This window comes from Carlito syrichta, unplaced genomic scaffold, assembly GCF_000164805.1.
Source record: "Carlito syrichta isolate Samal-C Ts95f unplaced genomic scaffold, Tarsius_syrichta-2.0.1 Scaffold308095, whole genome shotgun sequence".
Lineage (NCBI taxonomy): Eukaryota > Metazoa > Chordata > Mammalia > Primates > Tarsiidae > Carlito > Carlito syrichta.
The window spans coordinates 243,043-255,111 of record NW_007252191.1 but is presented as its reverse complement, the minus strand read 5'-3'; the positions used below and the strand labels follow the sequence as shown (position 1 = coordinate 255,111).

The 12,069-nt window shown below is 36.2% G+C and overlaps 1 protein-coding gene across 1 annotated transcript in view; it reads left to right on the top strand.

The window, feature by feature from the left end:
* Positions 1 to 12,069, top strand: part of LOC103267277 (laminin subunit alpha-2) — a 443,000-nt gene that overhangs the window by 188,768 nt on the left and 242,163 nt on the right. Inside the window, exon 15 of the mRNA XM_008064880.1 lies at positions 6,560 to 6,671. Within this exon, the coding sequence (XP_008063071.1) occupies positions 6,560 to 6,671 (112 nt within the window). The remainder of the gene's footprint in view (positions 1 to 6,559; positions 6,672 to 12,069) is intronic.

Here is a 12,069-nt window from a genome sequence, read left to right as displayed (position 1 = left end):
TTGGACTTATTTGCAGAGGATTTGTTTCCACAGTACTTTCAGCAATGGGATTAGGTTCCTTCTGTTGTGTAGTTAGAGGGAAACTTATAGTGAAAGAACTGGGCTGGGGTCAAAGATTTTGACTTTTGTTTTCCACTCAGCTACTTAGTAGCTGCAAACATAAGTACGGCTTTGACCTCTTTGGGCTTCAATCACTTCATCTGGAAAATAAGAAGGACTATTGCCCTGCCAACTTCAAAAGGTCGCTGGGCGAATTGAATTAGAGGCTGCGAAAGCACTTTGCGAACGGCAAATCAGCACACAAATATGAAGTATTTCTATCTTACCTGCTTCATCCCGCAGCATCATGTTTTCTCCAAGTACCATCAAGATTTGGAGACCTCTAGAGTAAGACCCATGCTGCTATTTCTGCAACTGTAACAATTCTTACTGTCATTCTTTTCTAGAATGCTGAGAGCTATTCAATAAAATTAATTAGTTTCTTTCTCACTGTCCTCACCAGGAAGATGAAGACAAAAATAGAAAAGTTTTTACTCTCCTTTTTAAAATGTAAGAGAAATCAACCTAACCTCACTGCACATCTTTCTCCTTTAAATGCTCAAAATATTGGATTTAGTGGCATCTTCGGTCTTTTAACTCAAGCAACGCTTTTTTAAAGCACCTGTAATATTAGACAGAGAACTCTGCACAGAATATATTTTCCTTTCACCCTTTGGTAGATATTAGTACAGTTCAACAAATTTCCTGTCTCGCCTGGTGGATATCACATTTCTCTAACCCTTGAGGGTAGATGTGGTCACAAGACTTGGTATAGCCAATGAAACATGGCAGAAATAATGCATGTGTTTTCCTGAGGAAAACATTGAATTGACAATGTGAGAGTCTCTGGAGCTTATTCAGCAACCAGAAGATCAAAGCCAGGAATCCTGACAGCACGTAGGGGTCAACTGCCCTGAATGGTCACCCAGGCCCGGAGAGGATTTTACATGAGGGAACCGTTGTTTTCTGTTACTGTTGAGAATTTGGAGTTGTTACCACAACATAGACAATCCCATCATAATGTTGTCATGTTATCCCTCAAGTGTCTTCATTGCTTAAAAATAAATACAGACTCTGTTCAAGGCAAGATATATTTACATGACTTTAAGGGGAAGGTTGTGTCAAAACTGAGGGGAAGGTTGTGTCAAAAAAAAATCTCTACAGAATTTATGTAATGAATAATCTAGAAAAAATGTTTGTGACCAAAGCATCTTTGATGATGATGGAATAGTTTTGATAGATGCATAGTATAATTCTACCTTTTGAAGTTAATAATTCAGGGAACCATGTTTTAAAGAGATTATACTGATAAGGACACTGGGATTTTTGCAACTAGCTTGGCATCAGGCTGTTGGTAAGAGATACAGCCAGGACCTCAACCCACATGTGTTTCCTCCCCATTATCCTTGACCACCTTCCAACGCTACTCTGTAAATATTGGATTATTTCAGTCTGCAAACATTTACTGAGCACTTTCCATGTGTGTATCTCTAATTCTCAGTTCCTTTTCTGTAAAATGGCACAAACAATATTTGACTTTCAAGACTGATGATTAAGTGAGAAAACAGTGTATAGAAAGCACTTGCCATAGTATCTAGCATATGTTGGGAGGTAATGTAGGGTAACAAGGAGACTCCTGGTTTTGAAATCACACATGGACGTGAATCTGTGCTGCACTGTTTGCTAACTGTTTTGTGGAAGACAGGGGATTCCACTGAGCCTTGGGTTCTTCATTTGCAGTTGCAGATAAAGATGTGATTATTATACCTGGTTCATTGATACTTAAGTGAAATGTCTTTCAAGCCCCCATTACAGTGCACAGAGGACAGCAGACATTCAGTGAGTAGTAATTATTAAGATGCAGTAGTTCTAAGCTAAGCAACAAGAATACAAAGATGGATAAATGATCAGTGAACTCATGCAAGACATAGTAGAGGAGGGAAGGAAGGTAGACATACCGTCCATTTATGATAATATAGTAAGTAACACAATAGAAGTGTCTACCATGTATGCTGGTAGGGCTAACCAGGAAGAGATGAATTATTGTGTTAGCATTTTATGTATTATTTAATAAATGGCTACAGCAGTATTCGATTCTGTTGCTTCTCTTACTTGATGTGGGATTGAAAATAACTGAAGAAAGTGTCTTGCTTTTTTCTCAGATTGCCCACTCAGAAACTGGCAGGCCACTGAATGATTCAGTTGCTTATTTAGGAATGAAGCAAAGGTATCTGGCTCTTCTAATTGTGCGGTATTTTGTGGAATTTTCACAAGATAGAGGCTACAGGAAGTTTTGAGTAATAATCTTATGTTTGCACTAAGGTAAAATAATATAACACTTTAACAGTAATAAAAATCTTTATCTATCATGGTTCACCCAAAGTAACATGTGTTTAAGTGGGATAAAATCGAAAAGAATTATTTTAAAATGTTTTAAGAGCAAGGGATTTTTTGTTTTATTTTATTTTTAAGTATTGTGTTTTGTGGTGGTTGTCTTAGTGCAGTGTAGTGAATCTCACTCTGGTGGGAAATGTAGCAAAACAAGAGCATTAAGCACAACCTTTAAGGTAGTACCAGGACAATGTTTTTGATGTGATTCCAATATTTTCCATAGTAGCTTATATAATTTTCTCTTCTAATCATCCATCATCATATCTGTGTTTTCAAGACATAATAATGAAGAACAGTCAGCCAAAACATTTGACTACTTGACAATTCTTGGTAGTTCATGCATCTCCAAAATATAGTAGTTTATTACTGCCAACATTATATATTTAAATGAATGCAGCCCCATATCAAAAAAAAAGGAGGAAAGAAAGAAAAAGAAAATGACCATACTGAGGGGGAAAAAATACACTGCAGACTTCTTCATGAACAACACTTAAAACTGTTAAACACATTAAAATCCCATTTAACAAATAGCAGAACCTAATGAACATTGGGATTGCTCAGTGAATGCTAATGTGGACTATTTCTGGGAAAGAAGATTGAGCAGTGAAGTTTCTCATAGCTCAAAATGGTTATACAGATTCAGGAGAGAAACATCTGTTGTTCAAAAGACAAATGAAATTTGGCAGTTCACTGAAAATATTTTTGTTTTCGTGTCTTTATTTTTTAAACTGTTCCTTAAGATAGTCAGCTACTTACTCTCCTATTTTGAAACTTCCAAAACTCGTGCTTTAAGTTTTGCATATCTATTTTATATTGGAAATCCTGGGACTGTATCTATATGCAGCTGCCCAATTTGCTGTTTAATAAAGTGTGATATCAGAATACATTCAGGTGAATTCTGGTCTCTGGCCTCAGGTCCTAATGCTAACATTTTTCCACTTATTTCTTGTGTCAGATCAAGCAAGTAATTTGTCTTTTTTACTTATCTGATTTTATTCATTTGAAATGTGAACAGTAGGCTTTATCATATCATTTGTCATGGGGTTTGTTAGTCATTGTTTCTAATATAACTACATTCAATTAATCTATTCATTCATTTATGTGTGTATTTAGTTAGTTACTCTTGTTTATATCTATCCATCTGTCTACTCATCCATCTACATCTGCCCATCCTTCCATCCATCCATCCAACAAAAGTGTATTGAGATGGTCATGCTGCATATATAAATGACGTGAGAGGGTTTCTGTTCTCAAGGGGTATTTCATAAGCTTATACCAACCTAAGAAGGTACTATCTTTAGTAACTCTTCCGAACCCTGTTGTGTTAAGAAGACTCGCCGGACCCAGGAATTCTATTCCTAGATATACACCCAAAAGAATTGAGAATAGGTGCTCAAAAAGCATGCATATTCACAGCAGTACCAGTTTTGACAGTCAAAAGGTGCAAACAAAACACATTTTTGTCAAGAGACGAACGGATAAACAAAATATGGTATATACATGCCATGGAATATTACTCGGTCATATAAAGGAATGAAATACGGATACATGCTGCAATGAGGGTGAACCTGAAAAACAGTATGCTAAGTGAGAGTGACTGGATCCCAAGGTTACATACTACATGGTTCCATTCATGAGGTATATCTAGGATGGGTAAATCCATAGTGATTGTCAGTTGACAGGAGCTGGAGAAAAAGGGGATTCGAGAGTGACTGCTTAATGGTTTCAGGATTTTCTTTTGGACTGATGAAAACGTCTTGAAACTAGATAGAGGTGGAAGTTGCACAGCATTTCGAATATACTAAATGGCACAGACTTATACAATTTAATATGGTGATTTTATGTGATGTGAATTTCATCTCAAATAATAGAAAGAAAACAAACGCCTGTGACGCTACATCTTTTCGTGTGCAATGTTTCTTAGTGAAGGGGGAAAAGAAGACCATTTAGTGATGTTCAAATGACACATTTAACCTCGACACTGTAAAACAGTGATTTTTAATGCCTACAGGTCTAGGACCCTCGACTAGGTTTTCCAGTCTGTGACCTTAGAGAAGACAACATTCAAGAAATAGTGTTAGATGAGTTTATCTTCAATTAAAGGCAATTTGTATGCCACCTAGCATCCTCCGGGATGATTTCATCCAACTGCGTATTTTTGGTGATTTCAAGGTTACTTTCCTTCTCTGCTTCTTAATCATATATATACTCATACATATTCCAAAGTACTGCCAAGTGTCTGGGATTAGTAAAGTGGGGGGTAAAAACAATACAATTTAGAAGCTTGTTTCTGATAAGGCTACAACTTGGTTAAAGGTTGTCACTTTTGAAGATACATTTAAATCTTATAATGAGCCCTTTACCTTTGTTCTCTGGTTTGATTACAAAACAGAGTCCCTAATCTGGCAAGCTCTTTGATAAGTGTGAATCACTGATCAATAAAAATCTACCATCACTCCTGAGAAAATAAATTAAAATGCAGGCCCTAGTAAGAGTCAGTTGAAACTTTCTTATAGTTAAAAGATTCATATTATAGGTTATCAAGGTCTATCAATTTTTTAAAGCTATAATTGTTACCGGGAGGCAATAGCAGTCATTTAATATTGTGCTTTTAGAGTTTACCTACAATTTATTTTCACACCTTAAAATCACTTAGGGAGCCAACCACAGTGACTCATGCCTGTAATCCCAGTGACTGAGGTGGGAGGATTACATAAGGCCAGGAGTTCAAGACCAGAGCAACATAGTAAGACCCCATGCTTCCAAAAAATACATGAAAAATTAGCTGGGGATTGTGACATGCACCTGTAGTTCTAGCTATTTGGAAGACTGAGGCAGGAGGATCACTTGAGCCCAGGAGTTTGAGGTTATGGTGAACTATGATCATTACCATTGCACTTCAGCCTGGGTGACAGAGTGAGATCCTGTCTCTAAGAAAAAAAAAATGGAGAATAGGAACAGCACAAATGCTATTTCTTATACTACTCATGAAGTCATTTTTATTTGATTTCAACAGTCAGTGAAAATATGTTAATAAAATATCTAGTATTTAATGATCACCTACTATGTGTGCCTATTGTATCAATAACTTTATACTATTTTTATTTAATCATTTAATCAAGCTTATGACTTATGTACTATTATGTTATCTCCATTGTATAGACTAAAACATTTAGGCCTATAAAGAATCAGTAATTTTTACCTAGGCCACAAGCTTAGCACATACCAGAGGTAGAATATGAATTCTGATCTATTTGACTCCTGAAACTGTGACAATTAAGCTTTGTAAAATTTTCTTTTACTAAACAATAAGAAAAGCCAATAAGACAATAATAACATTTATTTAAATGTTAAATGTATATATTAAAAGGATATATATATAAAGGATATATATATATATATCCTTTTTAAATATGCATTTAACATTTAAATATATATATATATCAGCTTCTTTTTCCATTTTCAATTTGGCCAAGGCAGCTTTTCTCTGAAATAATAGGTTATGCCAAATGACTCTGATAAAGTTACCAGATTGTACAGAAGTACCAGTGAAATGAAGCCCACAGAAACAGAGAACAATGAATTTAACTCAGGTCAAAAACAAACCACAGAGACAGTCCTAATTCAACGGAGCATTTGAGAAAGTTACACTTATACCTACTACCAACATGCAGGGTTAGCTCTGAAGAAAAAAAAAGATTGCTTTCATTTCTTCTTCTTTCTTCAGTTTAAATGCTAAGGTGGATTATTAATATTATCTCCCGCGTTTCTAGTTTAAATGCAAAAATAAATCAAACTGTCATGGGAAATGTTTTCTGTTTTAAAAATTTCCGTAACCATATGATTTTAAACTCTCTCCAAAAAAATGAAAATCAAAACACAGCCGAGACATGAAGAGCATTCTCCTGTCATTTCAGCACTGCACTTGTGGATGTTGGAAATTGTCATGCTTTTAACTGAGCATACTCAGTTTAGTATCACAAATGTCCAGAACTTCAAGTTGTGTCTTCTTCCTCAGCATAGATAAACAATGAATGGGTATACCATTGTTGCTATGCTATTTCTCCAGCTATGTAATACCTAAGAACTCATTTATGTACTTACCGTCTTTTTTCCCCCTCTGCCCCAGGTTGAGCGCTGTTGACCTTGAGTCTGCTGTCTCCTACCCTACTGGTGGAAGCACTGCAGCAGCTGTGGAAGTTTGTCAGTGTCCACCAGGATACACTGGCTCATCTTGTGAGGTAAGGTTGCAAGAATGTATCCTCAGCACACTCTAAGTTCCCTCAGCATTGCTTGCTTTTTTTTTTTTTTTTTGAATATGCATAGCCGCTTTATTCATAAATAGCCCAAAATAGAAAACAACCCAAATGCTCATCAACAGGAGAATGGAAAAAGTAAATTTAGCATGTAACTCTACAAAGGAATATGGCATAGCAATGAAAAAGAACAAACAATGAAACATGCCGAAACAATCATACACTATTAATGTATAATCACGTTAATATATTATACATTCTAAGTTTTAATGAAACTTTCAATAAGCTGTTCTAATAAGAGTTTTTCTATCAGTAATTGCACAAAGTGTATTACTCGAAGAAGAAACATGAATGTCTACCAAAAGCCATGGCTTTCAAACAGAATATTAGCTGCTTAATGTCATCTTGAAATTGTGTTTCTTTTTGAGATATTTTGCCTCACTTTTTCATAAGTGTTTTTCCCCTGTTGAATCAATGCATGTTGAATAACAGCAGAGTAATATTTTAAATTATTTTTCTTATTTTCGTTTTAGTAATTATCTAGAACTCAGCACTATATTTTTACTTTTCTCCCATTTTTGAATCCTGAATATCACACTTTTCCCCTACTTCATTTCCAAGAATACAAGCAAATTACAATCATCTGAAGCATGCCATCTTTAGAATGTCAAGAACGTAATATGTGGGGGGAAAATACCTTGATACAGAAAATTTTCCACAGGTTTTTTAATTTGTTCAGCACCTAATGTTTGAGATATCTATTGTTGTTTCAGTATCTTAGATATATAATAAGATTAATGCTTCTTACTCAATTCCAGTGTGTCATCTTAAAGAAACAATTATTTGCTTCTATATATTTTCTTTTAGGCCATGTGAAAATTGATTTTACTGGAAACCTGGTCAAAAAAGTGTAAACACCATTTCCCTGATAGAGGGCATGGTTTGCAGATAAATAGGAGCTTAATTTTTTGAAATGGTGCCTTTAAGGAACCATTTGAGTGTACCAAGATGTTCCACTTCAAAACACTACCCCATTAAACCATTTATAGAAATACTCTAGGCATTGCTTTGTCAGTTCCTTTGTACTTTAATATAAAGCATGCGTCCAGAGATACACAGGGAAAAGAGTCATATTTGTAAAAGATGTGTTTTCTTTAATGGGCTTAGATTCACCTTTCTAGAAATAGATCTAAATGTAATTTATTGAAGCATTTGCTTTTCCAAAATTCATGCAGAGAAGAGAAAAATAATCATGGCTATAAATTAGCTATGCCAACCCAAATTTGATTTTACATATAAAACACATGCTGTATTTGATGAACCATATTCTTATATTAAAAACCTCCGAGTTTTGATTCCAACCAGATAACTCTCTTTGAACCTTTAAGTTCCTCTTTCAATTGGAATAATAAATACCTTGATTCTATTCTAGCTTTGATGCTTGTTTCCACATTAGTTATTTTCAGTCTCTTGCATTACCATTTATCCAAGTTCTAAATACTCATTGAATATACAATTATCTGAATTGTAGAATTGTTTAATTATCTGTGCCTTTTGTCTCTTTCTTCTCTTCTTCAAATTTTTAAAATAAATTCTGTATATATTTGATAAATTCTATAAATTTATCTATATAAATTATCAATAAGTATATACAGCATAGTCCCTGTCATTAAGGACTAACTATCTATTTAGGGTGAAAGAACAAATACTAAAGAAAAATTGGATCCCAGTACTATGTAATTAAGGGACTAGTGCAGGTTGCAAAACATACGTGCGATAATCACGCAAAGGAATGAACCATTCCGGTGGAAGAGGGTGTCTTGTAAAGTATCCTGGAATGGAGACATCTGAAATTGGATACTAAACGATGGTGGCATGTTAGGAAGAGAGAAGCATGCGAGTGTGAAAAAGAGAACAAAGAAACAGAGAAAGGTTAATAAAAGCTTCCTCTATATCTCACACAATAGTTGTTTGAAAAATAAAGTTATTTGAAATCCATAAAAGTATTTAATGAAATTAGAAGACAATAAACTCTGGAACTTTGAAGTTTCTGACTTCATTTCTTCTAGTCTGTAACATGTCCTTCTTTTCTTTGTCAAAATTCTGTATCCCTCCCTAGACACACTATTTTCCAGTCCTGTACTTTTCCGATTTCATTTGCTGTTTTATTGAGCTTAGTTCATATGGACAGTCATTCTAGCCTTGTTGTCAGCAATATCCTGAGATCCCTTAAAAGCTGGGTAAGCTCCAAAGACCATTAGTGTCTTAATTCTAGCTCACTGAGAACCTCTAGCCAAAAACAGACCAAATGATTTCATTATAGACATTCTCTTTTACTTCATGTGAGTCCACAGTGTTGATTCAGAATCTTTTTTCTGCTAGATTTCTTATAAAGTGCTCCACGGTTAATCTTTCAAATATATTTTTTACTTTCATAGTGCGATCATCTTTCATGTCACTTGATAGGAGAGACGGGATTACTATAGATTGTTAGATAGATAGATAGATAGATAGATAGATAGATAGATAGATAGATAGATAGATAATAAAGAAATTTTAAAAAGAGTTTTAGAACAAATCTCAATTTCTTCTTCTAAGTGATGGAGATAATACTAACCTTCTCACTTGGACTTTCATTTAGCTAAAAAGTATCTGGGGAGTCACATTTTGAGGTAAACAAGACTCTAGACCTGGAGGATAATGTAAGGAACACCCAGATACGGTCCCTGTCCTGAAGGACGTTGCACTTAGAGGTAGGATAGATAATATGCCAGAAAGAAAATTTAAATAAATGTGACAAATGGCATGAAGAAAATAAACAGGGTGAAAGAAACAAAGTACTTTGGCAGAGGTGCTGCGGGTGGTGTCCAAAGACCAGAGAGCTTGCTTTGTAATTGTTCGTCAGGGAAAGCTTCCTGAGGTGTGACATCTACACTGCAGGCGGAAGAACGGGAAGGTCAGCAACGTAAAAATAGCTGATAAGAAGGCAGCACAGAGCTTGGAGCCAGCGAGGGCCTGAAGGCAGGTATGCCGGGAGCTTTGGACACAAGAGGAACAGTGGTACAGGATGTGATTGCAGGAGCCAGGTCATTCAGAGCTTTGCATGCATGATAAGAGCTGAGGATTTTATTCTAAGTGTCATGAAACATCATCAGGAGACTTTGAGCAGGGTAGTGCTATGATCTGAGTTATAATTTTTTAAAAATTCATTATGACTACAGTAGGAAGAACATGTCCTAGGAGGGCACACATGGCAGAAAGAAGGGTTAATGCATGATTGTAGTAGAACATAGCAGTGATCATGGTTTGTTTTAGGACAATGACAAGGGATATATATAAAGACATGAGCATATTCTACATATATATTGGTAGTAGAATCAGTAGGACTTACCGATTCAAGACTGCATACCAGGAGAGAGATGAAGGGAATAAAAGACTTTAAGAATGAGTCATAGATCATCAGCTTGAACAATTGTGGTGTCGTTTACTGAGCCAGGGAAGACAGGAGGAGGAAGAGCTGGGGGAAGTGGGGATGGGATCAACAGTACAGTTTAGAAATTTCAAGTTTAAAAAACCTGTGAAGTGTAGATGCCAAGGTAGTTAGAATATGCAAGTCTTCGACCCAGCATCTCCGTCTAGTCTAGAGATGCAATTTTAGAAGGCATCCTAAAATATGAGACTAAGTTACCCAGAACAGAGGGTAATACAAAAGGAAAAAATATCCCACCAAGTGCAACCCCTGAGGAGATCCTGAGAATGAGAAGCAAGGTCGAAGCAGATGAAACAGCAAAAAGATAGGGTGAGCCGGGCTCGGTGGCTCAGCCTGTAATCCCACGCTTTGGGAGGCTGAGGTGAGTGGATTGCCTGAGCCCGCGGGTTCGAGACCCACCTGGGCAACTGGCAAGACCTCATCTCTACAATAAATCAAAAATCAACCGGGCGTGGTAGCGCATGCCTGTAGTTCCAGCTACTTGGAAGGCTGAGGTGGAAGGATCGCCAGAGCCCAGCAGGTCGAGGCTGCAGTAGCTGGGAGCGGCCACTGCACTCCAGTCTGGGCGACAGAGTGAGACTCCGACTCAAAAAAAATGATAGGGTGGATGTTTGGGAGTGTGATGTTATGAAAGTCTAGAGAAGAAGACATTGGAGGGGGGAAGGAGTCAACTGGGCCAAAGACTGATGAAAGGTCAGATAAAACGCAATTGTAGAACTCATCACTGGGTTCAGCTACCTTTAATTAGTGACAAGCACAAGAGCAGTTTTCATTGAGGGGTGGTGGCTCGAAAGGGATTCGGATGAGAAGAGAATGAAGTGTGGAAGGGAGAAGAGGAAGAGAAGACTTTTTACAGTTGTTTTACTGAAAAGAAAAACAGTCAGGTGGCCGGAAAAGTTTGATGGTAAAAGAGTAATGTTTTCACTTGTGTTATTTCTGCTGGTTAATTTTTGATAGAGAGACTAGTTTGTGTTTTTGAGCTGATGGTAAAGGATCCAACTGAAAAAGGTAGTTACACTGATGCAGCAGAGAGCTGGAATATGGAGAAGACAAGAGATGCTGGAATCCAGATTATAAGTGGAATGATATTCTCTCAAGGAAGGAAGGAACCTGCATGCCCCACTTCTATTGTTCTGGAAGGGGTTATGGCAACAATGTGTGGAGATACATGCTTATTCCTATGGACTTGGTAATAAGAAAAATATCATTGGCTAAGAGAGAGATGGAAGGAGTTGAGAAGTTTGAAGTAAGAAGATGTGGTATGAGCATTACATTTGCAGAGTATTAAAGCAAAAAAGTTTACTAAGGACAATTCCATGAATATCTATTCTGAAAACTGTAAATTAATTCTCTCTCTATTCTCACCATCCTTAATTTTTACACCTTTCTGGATATATAGCCTTGACAATTTTAAAAAATATATATATTACACAAGGAAATCACTTCTATAGTGAATCTAGAAAAGCAAAAATGTTAGAGGGGAGAAATTACTGGAAAGATAAAAATGGACACCTTCTTCTTTGTACTGTTCAAATTAAAGAGAAAGTTGATTCTATTTTCTTTTTTAGACATGAAGTATCAACGCATCACTTTTCTACGTGTTTGTTATTGATGTTCAAATTTAAGAGTCTTCATATCCTGAGGCAGAAGGAACATTTCAAACAATATACAACACAATTCTCTATACTTTATTACTTCAGTGGTTTCTTTTTTGTTTCAATTTTCAACTGGAAAAAAAAGACCATTTCATGATACATGGTGTTGCATTTAACCATCCAGAAATATAGTAAATAATCCACAAAATGCAGTTATATTTGAGGGGGAATCATGAGCTCTGGGAGGGCAGAAATCTTTGTTTTGCACTTGTTTTGCATCTCATCCACTTTGGAGGAA